General features: G+C 33.1%; 1 protein-coding gene across 1 annotated transcript; it reads right to left on the bottom strand.

Moving 5' to 3' along the window:
* Positions 1 to 44: 44 nt before the first annotated feature.
* On the bottom strand, positions 45 to 16,014 carry LOC114190185 (phosphatidylinositol-3-phosphatase myotubularin-1-like). The gene is made up of 19 exons (XM_028078981.1): positions 15,667 to 16,014; positions 15,500 to 15,568; positions 12,697 to 12,771; positions 11,038 to 11,109; positions 10,234 to 10,303; positions 9,261 to 9,310; positions 7,878 to 8,167; positions 7,689 to 7,762; positions 7,500 to 7,563; positions 7,086 to 7,145; positions 4,745 to 4,844; positions 4,523 to 4,636; positions 3,483 to 3,652; positions 3,274 to 3,358; positions 2,876 to 3,094; positions 2,082 to 2,141; positions 1,918 to 1,982; positions 1,014 to 1,293; positions 45 to 860 (listed from the first exon to the last, which is right to left on the bottom strand). Exons 1-19 carry the CDS (start codon positions 15,778 to 15,780, stop codon positions 357 to 359), a joined length of 2,535 nt encoding a protein of 844 aa, XP_027934782.1. The 5' UTR covers positions 15,781 to 16,014; the 3' UTR covers positions 45 to 356.
* Between the last annotated feature and the right edge of the window lie 2,723 nt (positions 16,015 to 18,737).

Here is an 18,737-nt window from a genome sequence, read left to right as displayed (position 1 = left end):
ATTATTTGTCATAACTAACCTATTGAACCTCTAAAACCTTTTCCTGTCTTATTTTAGTGAAATATAATAAATACCAAGTCACCGTGTTCTGCAAGAATGAGCTGCGAATTATAGTTGCTATATACATTGATCCCTCTAGATATAAAATGATCATCTGTACAAAATTGATCTTATTGAAGAACAATGATTGAGCGACTATTCTAGATATGAATGTGGACCACCATGATGATGATCTCCAGCCAACTCCGATAACCTGTACAATTTGGGAGACCCTATAAAAATGAGAGGGTCCTCTACTTGAGGAGTGCTAAAAAGAATCAACGACCATTCTGAATGTTTAAAGAAACCAAAATTGGTTACTCAGACTTGAAATAAGTATCATCAATTGACAGCTGGTCAAATGCATCAAAGTTTGCCTTGAGGCCAACATACTGACTACCTAGTTGAGCACAACCACCCTTCGGCCACCTACAGCCTCCAGCTGCAGAGCCAAATGGGCATAGAGTTTCACATACCCGAACAATCCCATTGTTTCCATCATCATCTTCTGTTGTGACTAGTACTGAAACAGGTGCCTCCGTTTTCTCATCACGCACATTACTATTTGATTCTTTTCTTGAGGAACAACACACAATGTCTGGGTTGCTTTCAATGTCAACAGTGCATTCACCACTACCAGACACATGAACCTTGCACCCCATTGACTGAATTGCACGCTTTATAGCCATATTTTCTTTGCTCACACTCTTTGCCATGTTCATAGCTGAGCTGTTTAGCTGCTTCTCACGTCGTAATTCAGCATTCAGTGACTCCATGGAATTTGTAACTTCTTTAACTTTTCTTTCTGCCATTTCTTTAGCCTGTTACAATCCCAACAAGATCATTAGTTCCACAAAGGGCATTCTAAGGAGCTACAACCATGTATTAATCAGTAGTGACTTCCCAGAAAGATGGAAGACGATTGCTTTTAAATGGATCATAACCAAAATAAGAAAATAGAGGAAAATAACAACCTTCTGCATCTCAGAGCATTTCATAACTATCTTCCTGCATTGTGCTTCAATCTCCCCGGCTTGTGCTTCTTCTGGGCATGCCCAACGAAGGTGGAATTGAGGCCACAACGTAGGGGCCAATGCTGCTGCTGGGGGCAGAAGAGGACCATTATGCTTGAGTGAATCATAGAAGGGATTGTAATGCACATGAGAACCTCCTTCTGATGTCCTTAAATCAGCTAAATAAGCCCACAGACATCCACATGCCTCAAAAACATTGCATTTCTGCCTCTCCTTCTCACTAAAAGAATTGTAATCAGAACAAATACAATAACCAGCATCAGGACAACTGCAATTTGTCCAATACTGCATCATGACATTTACGTCCTCTAGTTTTAAAATAAACATACAACTACTAAGGTTTTTAACAAAATAACAAAATAGACATCCACCTCCCTTATAGTTTTAATAAATTAAATGACATTCATCACCCTTATGTTTTTTTAATAAAGTGACACTTGCCTTATTTTATTTAAATATAACCTTTACTAAAAAACAAATAAAAAGTAGGAAAATTACATATTAAAATTGTAAAAAAATTAAAGAATTTATAAATTTAAAATTAGAGTGAACCATAAGTTTGAGGGAAATACTTTTGTCCAAGTAAAAATAACAAAATTTGAGGGATAAATGAAACATAACTGCTGCAAAAAATAAAGCGTAACATTTCACAATTGTTTACTATATGTCAGCCTATGAGCAAAAAGTCCATATTGCTACGAAATTATAATTCTTAAATCCTATACTATGTCTTGCTAGTGAAACCTACTCACTACGTTGTTACCTTTCACTGCATTAGAGTTAGAAAAAAGGGTGTCAATGACCACAACCATTCCATGGAGAAGACAAGTTGCAAACAAAGTACCTGTTACATAAGAAGTTTCCAAAACGACAAGAAAGCATGCAGTCTATGAAGTCCACCAGGAAAGCCTGGGTCATTGAAAATAAAATACAAGTTACTAAAAGAAAAGATACTAGAAAGAAAACCATGCAACGAAAACAAATAGGTAAACATTCAAGGGTGCATACCGCAGAGAATTGAAAAGCAAAAGGATACATCCGCAATAATTGTGAAACACAATCAACCCACTGAAACAAATACAAGAAAGTAAGCTCATAATAGAAAAACACTGAAGATAACTGTTATACAAAACGTAGATTCAAATCGAAGTAAAGCACCAAATATAAAAGGCAAAGAAAGAACAAAATAGCCATCCAAACTCCAAATCTAAACATGCAACTCTGCTCATAATTAAAGCCAAGCTGAAACTGGTAGAAAATTATATTTTATGCTAGTATAACAATAATGCCATTAAGTGAATTTGTGTACAAGCTAACTCACCAGTGTAACACTATAAGCAAATTATCCAACCATCATTTCAAGAGAATAATACAAAATCATCCTTAAAATGATTTAAAAATGAAGAGCACCCTTGGTGTTAAATACAATTTTAAAAACATGGAAAACCAAAATAAAGTTTAGTAAAGATTGTCCAGCACGTGTCATACAGATACAGGAATAGGTGTAGGACACAGGTCCCACAAATCAATTCTTGAAGCAAGGCAAATGTATGTACTTCGTAGTGATATCAACCTTGAAAGGATTAGCTTAAGCCATAAAAGAAGGAAAATGAAGCATTTACTGCAGTCTTTATTTGAATGAAATTTCTATGGAAAAATCGAGAAAACATAACCCAGCTAATTATTATAAACTACATAGTTGATTAAATGAAGCCCACAGACAACAGAACCCTTCTTCCCACACTGGGTGTGGTGGGCTAATGCCTAAACCATTTAATCCATATCTAAAATAAGAAACCAACCTGCAAAAAAATAGGAGAATAGTTGTTGGAGTTATGTGAGTGGGATGAAGCTGGAGGTTGTGATGAAAATGTTCCTGTTGACTGGCGCACGGGTGACGGTGCGAAATTTCCAGTTGAAGGCTGCCTAGATAACTCGAAAGGCATGTTGCCAGTTCCTGGCATTCCCACCCGATCAGAAAATGGATGACCAAAAGCAAGCCAGTCTTTTTCAACAAGTGCCTGCATAAGGAAGAAAAATGTGAAGAAAAATTAAATAGCACATGTATTGATTCATTTTCCAAAATGTTAAAAAAATGTGATAGTTTGACTATGGAATGTCAAATAGTTAAACTTGTTAATCTTCCTATGGTGACATTGAAATAGAATTATATTCAACAGTTGAGTAATGCCAGCCTTACCTGAAACCCTGTGAATGTGCGATAATACGGATCAAGCAACAAATTAGCTAGTGAAACCAACTGGCTTGTCCTATCCCATCCATCACTGCATTAAAAAAAAGGGAGTAGAGGGGGGGTGAAAGGCTGCTAGATACCAAACAAAGTTAAATATCATCAGAAGGAATAGATTGTTAATTCTCAATCTAGATTTCACAGTTTTAAACTAGCACCTGCAATGCACAAGAACAGAAGAGTTTTCCATTGCAACACGAGCAGCAATCCAAGCTGCTCCGGCCAACACATTCTGAACATGCAGTAACCATCCACTGTCCCCAAGGGTTGATACCGAAGCAGACATACTACTTAGATTGCCACCACCCCACGTTGACCCACCTTGTCTCTAAATAAACTCGTAAACAGTGAGAATAAAATTCGAGAATAAAATTCGGAAAAAAATAGAAACAGACTGTTAATTGATCCCCAGCATAGTTAACCCAGCCAATCATAAACTGAGGATATTTAATATTAGATTAAATCAGTTTGGAAAAGAAAAATCATCAGACCCAATCAATCATTAATTCACCATAAAAATAGTTTAGTTTAAAATTTAAATCCAATTCAATTGACTTGAGTTAAAAGCATTTGGGATTGGATCAGTTTTCAATTTCAGTCTTTCATTTTTCTTTGGAGTATTAAAAAAATTACCAAGATATGTAATTAATCTAATTTTTTTTTTTAAAAACATGAAGTATCTAATCTACAAGTCATTATAGAGCTAATAGCTGTATAACTTTTCAAATCTATACTATTAAATTCACAACTTGAAAAATGATAATTATGTTTATATACTTTTATATAATAAAGGTAATATACAAGAGATCTCGTAAATTTATAAATAAAATCATCAGCATACTTATAAGTTTGGTTTGGATTAGATTGATTTTTGAAATCAAATCCAAACTTCAATACAAAAGATAGTTTTTTTTTTTCAGTTTTTTGCACTGGTTTTTATGAACCATACATAAAACAGTTCAGTAGAAAAGTATGAGAAATGTCATGCCATCAGTATGAATTCTTAAATTGTTTAACCATACTGGATTATTTGAAGAGGTATAAGAGAAATACTTTTGTGCATGCATCTAAAGTTTTCATCAAAGCAAAAATTTTAAAAACAGTTTACTCTAACAGCTCCAAAGTGTGTTATTCCAATAGCCCAGTCAATTCATCTAATGCCGCAACAGGTAAAATGTTCAAACATTCACAGACTAACCAAGAAAGAGGACATTCCATCTGATGACGCTCTGCCATGGGTATCCATGTATTCTCGGAGCCGAACAAAGCTGTCTCTCATCGCATGGATGTTGTCTATCCCCAAGAAGACTACCTGGTAACATAAAATAAGAATTCAGGTACTTCGGAAGTAAACTGAAATTTATAATTCTGACCGGATAAAACAAAAAATCACAATTGGTCAGTTCAAGCCTATCACAACCTCAGATTGAAAATAGTTTGATGATGATTCTGAACCACCTCCCATGGCTCCATTAGCCAATGCATTTTTTCTTGGCCGTGCATCAACAATATATAACTTTCTGAAATATAATTTGGACAGAAGTTTCAAAAAATGCAGAAAATTGGACCAAATCACACCACAACCACCACACTCCCTCACAAACACAAAGAAGACACATAACTACCTGAAGATATAATCACATACTCTGTCAATAGAATATTTAAATGTCAGTTATAATTACTTATGGAAATCAGTTAAGGCCAAAAAGTTCAGATGGTTTTTTCCAACAAGGATGGGGAAGGAAATTGATAGAACTCTTACAGAGATAAAAGGAAATGTAATTTTTAATTGACTAATAGAGAATATCTCCCTATGAGAATGACACAAGCGCTAGATATTTCAAGAGGTCTGAGAAACTCTTCACAAGTTTATAATTCAAAGATGTCCCCCTACAGTATCCCATTAAACCCCTTTTATAGTGTTAAACTATAGGGAAGAGAGAAACACTAATATGGAACTGTGTTTCTAAGACAGGGTGTATACCTTCTTTATATGGAGAAAAAGAAACCAAGGCAATAAATAGAGGGATTTGATATCCTCTCTAATTGCAAAAAAGATATAATATGGGAAGAAATAAAAAAGGTTCCTAATAATACATGTATAATTTAGATATTCCTCACTATACTGGATCAGCTCCTTATTTATTACTGTGATTATAAGATCTACTACTTATTCCTACAATTACAGAACTTCTCCTCAAGCTAGATCATATGGTCTTATGTACCTAGTTTGATGCAAATATAATAAACCATCAGTCCTCTTCTTAGAGATTAGTGAATGTGTCAATCAGTTGTTTGTTAGAATTGACAAATGTAATGGTGATGTCTCCATGCTCCAATTTTTCTCTTATTAAATGAGAATCCACATCAATATGTTTGATCCTCTAATGAAAGACAGGATTAGAGGTAATGAGTAACGATGCCCAGTTGTCACATATAAGATACATTTGAGAAGTTTCTCCGAATTTAAGTCCTTTGAGGAGTTTTCAGCCGTATGAACTCACGAGTAACTAATGTCATTGCCCTATATTTTGCTTCTGCCCCTAACTTTGCCACAACATTTTTGTTTCTTACTTCATGATATTAAATACCTTCAACAAGAATACAATACCCCGGAGTGGGGCGTCTATCACCTACTGACCCTAGGGGTGGCAAAGGTCATTGTTCGCCCACAAAAAAACAGTGCAGAGCAGGCTGGTCAGCCATAGCCAAGCAGTTAAAAAATCTTGACCTGTAGAAAAAGTAGAAAAAAAACAAAGGGGTTCTAAAGTAGAAAACAAACCAAATTTTGACACATGATACTTTCCAACGGTGTTAACACCAAATTAACCAAAGGTACCAAATTGACTCTATTTAACAAATATTGGGACTCAATTGAGTGTGTGTGTATATATATATATATATATATATATAGAGAGAGAGAGAGAGAGAGAGAGACTATTTTAAAATACAATAAATAACATAATAACATAACAATTTTTATATCTATTATTATTATTAGTTTGTCGTATTATATATATATTTTTAAATATCTTTTTCTAATATTATTCTTCTTCTATCATTATTCTAATTGATTATATGATATATTATACTTAGAAAAAATATTGAACTTAAATGTTGGCCCAACAGTTCAACATAGTAAGAAGGAGGCCCAGTGGTCCAGCATTGTTAGAGCGGATTGAAATCGAAAGAGATAAAACCCTAATATGGTGAGCCTGCAACCCTAAAACTGAGGTGGAGAAAATAAATGGGAGTAGTGAGATGGCAAAGTGTGGAGGAGAATCAAAAACACAAAAACAGAGCGGAGCAGAAAAGACACCAAGAGAGATCTACTGGTGCAATAGGCGATTGCAACATCAACACCCAAAATAGCCAGATTATTGCAAGAGAACCAATGAACCCATGAAATCATTTCCTAGGTGCATTTTGCATATATCTTGACCTAGAAACAAACAAAGCTAGTGTCATTTTTGGCTAATTTCTAGTGTCCAACTGAGCTCAGTAAGTTGCCTCTAAACTCACAATTTCACACGAGTTTAACCAAGTTTGTTCAAGTTTCCATGAGCCTACTTAAAAACGATTCTAGCGAGTTAAACAAGTTTAAGCTAGTGGAAACGTAAACTCGAGTTTACAAGTTGAGTCACAATTTTGATAACTATGCTCACCGTCATTCTTTATAATGAAGATTCAACAAGGTAAAATGGGGATGTACATTGCCTGCATAACACGGTGAAAGAGTATGATATTAATATACATCTTACCTCCTTGAGCCACTATCTAGCTTGCCACAGAGTGCGGCCACAAGTTTTTCATCCATGTTGCTGGAGGAAAAAACATGAAAAAGCTTGTCAGTGTTCTGTTCATTTCATTTATTATAAAAGAACTTATTTAAAGAAAGCATCATTCAGAAAAAAAGAAAAGAAAAGATCTAAACAGTCCCCTCTCCCCCATAAAACAAATAAATGAAATCACTACACCATAAGATGTAAAGAAATCACAGTTCACTCCATTCACAATATACCACATTAAACGAACACAATACCGCACTAATCATGATGTTTACACAAAATTTACAACAGCATTACACCAGAATGCCATTTGACAATGCACCTGGAACAAACAATATGTTTCTTTTGCCTTTAAGAGGGCATATTTGATAAAATAGAAAGCATTACCTCCTCATGTTCATCATAATACCAACTAAGGGTTGAGAAGATCGTGCAACAACTGCTCCAGTCACTGTCATCAGTAATTCCATAGAGTTAGAAGGCCATCCTCTAATTACAATAACAAATGGCAAAAGTACAAAGAAGAAAAGAATGGAAAAATAAGAAACATAAATGAAACCTAGATTCTGCACTTACGTGGATGGCACCATGAAACTACAGGTAGCCGACCTCTTGCACGGAAGCTGGATGCCTGGAGCACTTCATCATCACTAGCATTGAGACAATTCGTGGTAAACAAATAGTGGTTCAGGGGTCTCAAGCTTGTCAATATAGACAAAAATCACAACTAGTGAAAAAGTAGAAAGTTTGGCCTCAATAAATTACCTAATGATCTTTGGAACAACCAAAGCAAATGGATAACTCTGGCACATTGTATAATTGGAATTCACGCTACTTATTCTCCATAGTTCATTTGACCAGGTGAACGACCCATTTTCAATTATATCCATTGATGCATGATAAGAACCAAGGCAAAGAAGCCGACAATATTCATCTAGTAAACGGACCAGTGGAGTAGCGTTCTTAAACCTGGAAGGTCCTGAAGCAAAAGCATAAAGATCCCACAATCTTGTTGGCTTTGTACACCTCAGTAGCGCATCAAACACCACACGTCTCTGTAAAATTTTCACAATTATCATTAGATCCCAAACATGTTATAAGAAAATAAAAAGCAACCACTGACATCCTCACTGGCCTACAACACTTTTAAAGTTAAGTGTACCAACAACTACTTCAGATATTTTCTATGTCATCAAGTATAATAAAATGATTAATAGAGCACCAAGAATTCCAACTAGTATATAATATAATTAAATTTCCGCATTTTCACTTAAATTTCTTGCTTTTTCCTGCCAATGAAAGTTGGCTCAATTGGGACGGTCATGATTTAAGCTGAACCAATGTAAAGGTCTTGGATCTGATTCTTGCTAATGATCCGCTATCAGTAGGCATCCCCTAATTGTTGTGCACTTTACCTTCGTTGTGAAACAACTTAAGCACCTCCTCGACTTTTGTAAAAAAACTCAATGAGAGGTTATAGAAACCCGAATACAGTCAGTAAGAAGATAAACTTGCTCTATATTTGTCAAAACCATGCTGCTCATTATGTATTTTAGGAAGTTTTTTATTTGATACATTCTATATTTTTAATCTTTATTACAAGTGTATATTAAAACTAGGATTATGTATTTTAAAACAATCCCATAATCACATACGTAAACCAAAAACTAACCTTAAATGTTGGGGCCCCCAAAATTTATAAGGTTAAAAGCATATTAATGAAAAAATCAATTAATTCATTAGTAGAAGCATATATCTTGAAGAGAACTTGCAAAAAAAATCAAGCCACATCTATCCTGTCCAAGGATCATCTACAAAGGCCTGCTGAAAAGAAAACACAGGTTTGTATTTCATTGTACCCCTGTTCGCTGCAATTACATGTGTCTTAGAGTCGTTCATGGTGATCACATAGGATCCATGTGAAAAACTTTTCTGGGTTTGGTTGCAGTTCCCGGTGAAGGAATGAAGGGAAAAAGGGGAACTAAATTGATACATTAGAAGTATTCACAACAGCCTTTCATTTGAAAGATGTTAATGACATTTTGACCATTTATAAAGATGAACTTCAAAAGTGTAAATAAAACCACGATAAAAGTGAAACTTACACCCTTTTACAAGGTCACACAGCTACTTTCTTGGTAGAATTACCTGTTTTGTACGTGGTCTGAAACTGAAGACCAAAATTCTCATATCTTTTCCTGCATAAGTAAATCAAGAATATTATTATTCCTCTATTAAAAAAGGGCTATTTAGATTTAACACACTACAAATGTGGAGTATAAAGAATCCCCCCTTAATAAAAAAGGAAAAAAGTAACGCAAAAAATATTATTGCAGAAAGCTGCTCAATTTATATCATAAAGTAAATCCTTTACGCCATGCACTTTACACCCAACAGAAGCAGCACACAATGTATGCTAGTATTTATTAATATTAATTAAAAAATAAATACACAGACAGAAAGAACTAACTAGCTAGCCATCAAGACATCAAAATTTAAAGTTCTACCCAGTTTTAGCCCAAACTCAAAATAACATTGTTCCAAATAAAAGTTGTCATCACAGATTACAATAGAACGTTTAAAACCATAGTACACTTAATGAATATACCAAAAGAGCAAGCAATTTAAGGTGCCCATAAATTTGCAACATATTAATAGTTCTCAGAAATATAAAACCGACTCTGTGTGCCTTCCCTAACAACTAAAATTTCTAGGAAAGTTGGTGTTTGACATGGTATCAAAGCATATATGGTTAAGTGGGGCACGACATGATTGCAATCTTTGTCAACCCCATTCTTCTAAAATATGTTGAATTTAAGAAAAAGAAGAACAAGCATGTCTACTGTCCATGCTTTAAGGCTGAAGGAATCTTGAGTAAGGGGGTATGATACAGAGGTCTATAACCAATATTGTAAATGCGTTTTAGGCTACGTTAACACATTGTTTCATTTGACCTATTATTGAATGTAAAGAGTCAACCGTGAAGGGAACTTAGGTTTCCAATCAATTGCAAGATTTATCTCCTATTTAATAATTAATAATTTATGTACAAATCTTGTATAGTTATTTCATTAATTACATATTTAAAAGAAAATATTGACTTAGAGAAGCTTTTGCATACCAATCACCTGGAGCAGTCTCTGAGCTGGTGTCTTGTCTACATAACGATTATTTGACTGAACCTTTACAACCTGGATTTATAAGAGAGCATTGTATGAGATTCCAGATAATTGCAACAAAAGAAGGTACCAGAATCAAGCCACAAAAAGTACACTCATATGTTCATAAGTCATAACACCACATAAATATAATTATTTTCACAACATTAATAGAATGAGAAAGAGTACAGATAATAGTTCCTGTTGCTGAGCTCATATGAGCATATCACCTAATGACACAAATCCATCTCATTGACAAGTCAATCAAATAAAAAAGTCCAGAATCATTCAAAAAAATTGTTTTATAGAACTAACCATTTAAAATATCAAAGTTCTAATTTCCATTAATGAATCAGTCTAAGTATACTTTGGGTATTTGTGGTACATAAAACAATTAGTAATAAATTCAAGACTTCATGTATTCTACAACCAATTGCTAAATTCTAATGTAAAATAATATGAAAGTGTGTCCACGTGAACATTTGTACACTGAAAGGCGAAGAAAAGAATAAAACAAAAATAAGTGAAGAAATAGATGGGACTAAAATGGAGGCTGAAAAATGCATGCAAAAGGGATATGCATGGTCAATCAAAATTATTATTCAAATTTCATTTCACATGTCCGATTATAGTATATACTAGTATGTCAACATATATGTGAAGCAGACAAAGAGAAAGTTTGGATCAATCTAATGCAGCATAACTAAAGTAGATAACAATATACACACAAAAGAAAATAGTTGGCAGAAAATATTGCATGAACTTACTATCTTGTTAAACTTCTCAATGGTTGCCAGTGGTATCGTTCCAAGGGAAATGACTTTTCTAGTTCCCTCACTCTAGAAAATGCAAGGAAATCAAAGAATAAAGTCAATACAGGTTATTTACAAATAACTAGGCAGGTAACAAAAAAGGCACACCAATCCGCAACAGAACTCAGGAGCTTAATAAGCCTGACATTGGATGAAGGTGAGGCAAATAATTGCCACCAACTGTATCCAATAAAAGAAACAGAATTTGGCATAAGAAAATAATGTTCCATAAACTAATTATATAATTCACATTCCATACAACAGATGCTAATGTTCAGCATATGAATCAAAAGTTAGACTCTGCAAGTGTAATACATAAGTGACTTACAAAAGAAGATAAACACCTAAGCAATCAAGGGACATCAACCAGCACACAATAAAAAATAAACTCTTCCTCTTTCAGTCGGTGACTTTATTTTTTTCTCCTCTCTCCATTAAATGCAACACTCCAAACCAGTTTCTTTTAGATAGAGCAGTTTTTTAGTGGCAGTTTCTCATTTTTTTCATCCGCCTTTAGCGCCAATACCCCAAAAAACCAGGATCCTTTCTTTTGTCAAATCTCCCCTCCCTTACCCTACTGAACTCAGCATGCTTCCAATTCCACTGCCCCTCTTCAGTCTTCTTTTTCTAATCATTTTACATATTTTCACCCAATTTATATTGTATTTTATAGTTCTTTTTGTGGAAAAAATGTTTTTGGTCACTGTACTTTTGGTCAAATTTAATTTGGGTCCAAAATCAGATTTGTCCAAAAGTGCAAGGACTCAAACCACACTTTTTCCCTTTTAAAATTTGATTTAGCAGGCACTCACTGACCTTGTCAGAACATATCTAAGCCTAACACCAGTAAAAATTGAAGTTGGTGTACTGAAGATTGGAATCAACCATGGCTAGAAAGGTAAATCACGAATTATGTCTAGGCTCACACACATGCATTAGCTACAGTTTCAAGCTTGATGGTCAGGTCAGGTGCTATGAACAGTACCAACAGCATAGAAATTTAAGGCTCGAAAGATTTGGAAAAGGAAGAATTGAACAACAAAAAACCATGGTAAGGTGAATGTTTGATACAACAAAACAACAGGTTTGAGTAACGTGGAAATTAAAATGCACCTTTTTCTAATATATCTAAAGAGTTAATCATTAAATAGTTTCAAGCATGATGATCGGGTCAGGTCGGGTGCTATGAAGAGTACCAACAACATACATATTTGAAGCTCGAAAGATTGGGAAGAAAGAAGAATTTATCAACAGAAAAACAATGGTAAGGTGCATTTTTTATGACAGCAAAGCAATAGGTTTGGGTAACGTGGAAATTAAAATGCAACTTTTTTCTAAAGAGGTAATAGTGTCTCCAAAACTTCCTCCTTATCAAGTGGTCTGGCCGAATAAAAATTCAAAAATTCTACAGCAGCAGCATGCCATTATTTTGTCAACCAAAATTCTTAATTATCACACCAATATATATTTAATATTATCTTTTCTATGGGTATTAATTGCCTTTCTAGGTTGCAGGCATTCCCAAATCATAAATTCAAGACTTCTATGGCATCATACTACCTCGTAAAGAATTATCCAGGAGTTATGTAGAAAGTACTACAAAACTGAACTTACCAGAAAAATAAGACGGAAATTTGTTACCATCAATGTGCCAGCATCATCTGTATTAACAAGAACAACACCATGTCCCTGAAAATAAACACCAACACCAACTTAGTTTCATTCGATATATTCAATCATGATAAATGTGAATTTAAAATATTAAAGCCTGTATTAAAAGTTAGCAAAAGGTTCACACTAAAGACAAATTTCTAGGAACATTTGCTTTCCAGGTATATTATCATCCTCTTTCCCCCATCCAAAAAAAAAAAAATCGTCCTCTTTCATTGTTGAAGGTTCACATTGAAGAGAAATCAGTTGCTTTCTTGGGTATACTTTGTTCTAGTACATGCAAGCCAGGATTTCTAAAAACAAATGCTTATTTTAAAATCCAATAGCCAGGTTCACATTCTAGTATATTTTAGTTATCAGTTCACAAATGCTTTGATTCTCTCTTCCTCTTTTTCTTTTCCAAGTATTGCACCATTTTCTATGCATCACATATTTTCAAAAATCCTTTGTAATTCTAGTTAATATGTCGAGCATTATTTTTGCATCTCAAGCTAAACATGATTTCAAAGCAAAAAAATTGCCACTAAATTAAACCAAGAGAGATGAACTCAAAATAAATTCAAGGGAAAGTAACAGGAAAATGCATATACTAAACTAAATATTTAACTTTTATTATATCACTGCAAAAGTCATAATTAGACAGTCCAATAGCTGGAACCCATTTATAAGATGTTTATATATATTAGTTCATATTTACATTAAAAAAAAAAAAAAAAAAAATCAACCCTCTACTCCAGTGTTTAACATGTCATATCTAGGTCAAATATCTTCAACTCTGACTATATGTTTGTTTTCGGAAGCAATGTCATCTACCAAATTGAGCTTGCAGTGAGATAATGTGAAGTAAGGAACAGAACACTGACCCACACTCTGCACACAAAGTCCTATCCACCAGTCCCCACTCCCCACTCCCCCCGGGAACTATCCTCCACCCTGTTTGGCTCCATAATGACTTGAAATATTGAGAAGAAAAGACTGAGTTGCTCACTTTGGCACTCAGCTGTATATTATGTGTGTGTGTGTGTATTATATGTGCAAGTATGGGTCAATAAAAGCAGCAATGAGTAAATTGACAAAAAAGAGGGCTACAATATAGAATAGGGGAGGAACCTTAGAATCATTTGCTAGATCAATTAGATGGGGAAATTTTGGAAAAGATATTGAGATGTATATGGAGCCATTACTAAAAATGTGATCAAAAGCACCTAAATCAATTAGTCATGGAGCTTGGCTATTGGATATAAGTCCAAGATATTCTTGGTACTAAGAAAGGTTATGCTCAATTTTTTCTGACTTGGATGCATTGGTTGTTTTCACATGAAAACCACGCAAGGAATAACATGTTTCTTGAGTGTGTCCCATCTTCTTACAATAAGAACACTGAGGTAAACCATTTCTGCCTCCACATGCAATTTTTCGCTCTTTTTAAGAGTAGAGACATGGAGAAGACATGTAACTAAAATTTCCATTGAAGGCATCTCATGGCCAGACACAGAGAAGTATGTATTCATAGCCCATAGAATAAAAATAACATTCAACTGATCGTGCTTTTACTTCATTCCTACCAATGAATCAGCTTCAAGAAACATCTTCAACTACTGCATCGTATAGACGTTAGCCAAAATACTCCTGGCCATCTTTTGAAAAGAACAAGTCTTAAAGTTCTAATAGAACCCACAATATTGGGTTCTATAGACTACCACAACACAACAAAAACACATACTTGAAAATCAAGTTTCAACCACTGAATTTTATTTTCATATTATAGAAGTTGTTGCAGAAGCGAAGGAAGCTTCACTAAAGAAAAGGTTGAATATAATTGATAAAGACCGTGAAAAAAGTATGGAGGTTGAAGAAAGACAAAGTATGGTTTCTTTTAGAGGAAAAGAAAGAGTTGGTTGTAGTAGGGGGGAGTTAAAGTGACTATAAAATCAAATGATAAAAAAAGGCTATAAAGAAGAAGTTGATGCTCAAGTTGCTGAGTGTTGTGCACCAATGATAATCAAAAACGTAAACAGAGGAGACTACAATGCACATTTTCCAATCAAAACAGAAACCGGATGTATCACACAACATAACAATCAATATCTACACCATCATGTTGTTTGAGTGTATGACAGTAATGATTCAGAGCCAATCAGTTGCAGGAAAGAATTTTTATATGGATATTAAATTGGATGATTGTTTGCAGGTCACATGCGTCAAACTCAGTATGCAGTGATTCCACAATGTATTGTGCACATTCACACGGAGGTAACAAAAACAACAGGACTACTAAACCTGATAAAGTTTTCAAGAAATTCTGCAAGCTATTTCGTTGGTATTCATACAACGGTAACCAAGACAACAGAGCCACTGACCCAATAAAGTTTTCAAGAAATTCTATAAGCTATATAGTTGGGTAAGGAACGTGATGAGTTCAATACAACTTAAGTTTCTGAAACGAATCTTTGATGAGCTACCAAACCTGCATGTACTTCTGGCAAATCCCCAATCACCCTTACCATTCTCAGTCCTATCTTCATTCCCCACATTCTGTACAATTTCGCAGACTAAACACACACGATCAAAACCAGGCTAATTCATTCCAAAACAAAACTTCTAAACAACAAAACCACAACCTCTCCGCAAATAACACTAGAAACAACCTAGATTACCAAAACAAAAAAGACAAACGGCGATTTCTCAAAAATCTTGGAAACAAATGAAACAACAGAGAGAGAGAGTTTAAGGAATTGTTGCGTACTTCGGCGACAACTTGCTCCGCCTCGATCAAGAAATCGAAATTCGCATTCGAAACGAAGTGCGTAATTGGCTGCATATAAATTACGTAGAGAGGTGAATAACAGATTGAATCGAGAAATGAAGAAGGTTGAATAAAAGAAAAAGAAAAGAAAGAAAGAATAAAGAAACCTCAATTTTGGTCCATTCGAGGGCGTCCCAGCTTCCGGTTACTTCCATCTTGGAGAAGTCGGAGACATCCCGGAGAGAGGTTGTTCGAGTGGCACGGTGCTTGGGCACATCCATGCCGGAAACGGCGGAGGAGGTTGGACTCCGGCGAGTGATGTAAGAGGAGAAGAGAGAGAAAGGGTTGCGTCAAATCGAAGAGTACCAAACGTTCAAGCGGGTTATGGTACGGTATGGTAAGTTTCGTGCTCCCGCGTCACATTATTAAGTTATATTGTGCCAAACAAAACTTGTAGGTGTTTGTTTGTAGTGATGCTTCTACCGTCCCGGTGTTCCAAGCCAAGCTATCGTTATCTTTCTCTTCGTAAACATCCTTTAATATTTCCATCTCCACTATTAGTTTTACAACCCTGTTTTTTCTAATTTTTTTATCAAATAATTCTCTTTAAAATATTGTTTTCTTTTCTGTGCATTTTTTACGAATTTTCAAAATAATTAAAAATCTAATTAGATGTTGGGTTTGTTCAGAACAGTTTCTCTTCAAATCAAATACTTTTCAAAAATATATTTTTTTGTTGTAAAAAAACTTGAATCAACTTCTCCTTTTTTAAAAAAAAAAACTTTTTCTGTTTTCATTTTAAACAAACTGATTCGGTTTCTTCACCGTCCACGATTTCTTTTTTTGCTTAAACATCGGTTTGCTTTCTGATTTTTTTTCATTTCCTCCATTTTTTTAATTTATTTATTTTGTTCAATTTAATCATGTTTAGTAACAATATTTAAATCATTAGTTTTTTATAACTTTTTTATTTAAAAAAAAAAATTACGTTCCTGTTAAAAAAAGTTTGGAAATTCTAAAAAAATAATAAAACTCGTTTCAACAATTTTATTTATACTAAAAAATTTTAACATTAAAATAATTAAATCTCATTATTTTTAAATTATTAACACTTCTAAAATCTCATTTTCTAAGATTTTATAATTTAATCAAGAGACAAAATTGCATAATTTAAAAATAAAGAAATTATAATTAAATTGAAAAAAAATATATAACCAAATTTAATATAAAAAATTTATCAAACACATGACACGATATTAACTTAACCGTTTATTTTTTTTTATTTTTAAAAAATTATAAACAAAAAAAAACTATGTGATAACATGTTGCTCACCATACATTAATTATTTAATCAATGTTAGAAAACAAAATCAGATTAAACAAAATTAATGAATATTAAAACGAAATTAAAAAAATATATATTAAACCAAATAAAAATATCTGAACGAAAATTAAAACCAATATTTAAGTCTTTACATTTTAAACGAATTTGGCAATTAATATAAGATAATTATTTGTGTTTGAACAAGAAAGCTTTTTTGTTTATGCATCTTTTTAAAATAAATAAATTATTTACTTTTAATGGACTCAAATAAAAACTTTAGTGCATAATTAGATTATGGTACCATACTTTAGTACGCACGTATATAAATATTTTGCTCTTATTAGCTTTTATAGTATCTAAACTTTTAAAATTTAGATTCACGTTCCAAGTTTCATTCGTTTTCTTTCCTTTTGTCGGAAAAGAAAAATATTCGACAATTAATAGAAATTTAACGTATTAATAAGGTGACATCGCTTTCAATGCATTCATTGGCAATGAATGACGTGTAAGATATTTGAATTAAAATACAACTTAACAATGTTTTATTTCTATTTCCTGTTAAAATATCTTATACATTTTCCTCGTTATCAATCCATATAATCAATGTCATGACACGCATTTGATATACTCTCATTAATTGTTAAATAAAGTTTATGATGAGAGATTTAGTCTTAAATGTTGGAAAAAAAAATGTGAATAGTCATAGAATTAAATTAGGAGTGTTTGATTTTTATTTTTTTTTAAGTATGCTGTTTTCTTAATTGTATCAAATTCAATTCCATCCAATTTAACTTAGTTTCTTGTAGATTAGGTGATAGGTTCTTTACGGTGAGCCTCAAATTTAACCTTATTAAAATTATTAAATAATATTAAAATTAATAATATACTAATATTATTATTGAATATAGTTCGTTATTTTATTTTATTAAATTATTTGATTATTTAAATATTAAAAACATAGTCTATTTTACAAAAAAAAAGTTATTCTAAAGAATTTTTTTTAGATTATAAAATTTAACAAAAAAAATTCAAAAAACTATTATAATGGCATCATCATTACAATAAAATAAAATGTTACTTGAAAGTATGAAAAAAGTATAATATTTTTTATTAGATAACGTGCTAAAATTAATATAAACTGTTTTGTATTATGTTGTCCTTTTAAATTAAAAATTTACTTTAAATATTAACTAATTTTAGATCGAGGTAAATAGACTCGTTTAAAAAATAATTAAAGGGGAATATGAAGTATCTAAACCAAATCGTGCGCTATCAACGTATGACGTGCGCTTCGAAATACATAACTCACACGGTATAAATCTCCCTTTGGTGTTCTAAGTTTCAACAATTGAGTGGTTAAATATATTGATCGATGTTTTGTTCGAAAGTAAAAAATGTGTCTATGTTCACTGCGAAAAAGTCTTATTTGTTGTTAGACCAGTTATAATTTAGTTTGAACTGGTCAAATGATATTTTGGTTTTTAAGGCTGTTTCTTCTTCTTCTTTTTCTCCATTAACAACTCCCAGTATCAAGGAACAAAATCTTTCATCTGTCAGTAGTATTCTGTTTAAAGATATTGATAGACTCAACAGAATAAATGGTTCAACATTTCTTAAGTAAGACAAATATTTACACTGCATCTTTCTCTTTATTTTTTATTTTTTTTATGATTTAAAACTAACCATTGGTATCCAAGTTTTGCTGTTGAAGGAACTGTGAAATGGATATTGAATAAAAAGTTTCTTGCAATTTACTCCTACTGAGTTTGTTGGGAAGAACTGTGAGTTTTGTAATATTAGATTTGTGGAATGATATGGCAGAAGATTATGAAGTGATACCCACCACCATGACTTAAATAATGCATCACAGGGAGAGAAAAAATATGAAGGCAAAAGATAAGTTCTGGGTGTGAT

This window comes from Vigna unguiculata, chromosome 7 (genome assembly GCF_004118075.2).
Source record: "Vigna unguiculata cultivar IT97K-499-35 chromosome 7, ASM411807v1, whole genome shotgun sequence".
Lineage (NCBI taxonomy): Eukaryota > Viridiplantae > Streptophyta > Magnoliopsida > Fabales > Fabaceae > Vigna > Vigna unguiculata.
This window is presented reverse-complemented; position numbering and strand designations above follow the sequence as displayed.

Bases quoted from the DNA above. Each gene is read 5' to 3' on its own strand.
- LOC114190185 (XM_028078981.1), bottom strand. From the start codon at position 15,780: ATGGATGTGCCCAAGCACCGTGCCACTCGAACAACCTCTCTCCGGGAT. The intron at 4,637-4,744 runs GTTGTGATAGGC...TTATGTTACCAG, and splicing joins CAAACTATTTTCAATCTGAG to GTAGTCTTCTTGGGGATAGA. The intron at 3,359-3,482 runs GTGCTAGTTTAA...TTTTTAATGCAG, and splicing joins TCTGTTCTTGTGCATTGCAG to TGATGGATGGGATAGGACAA.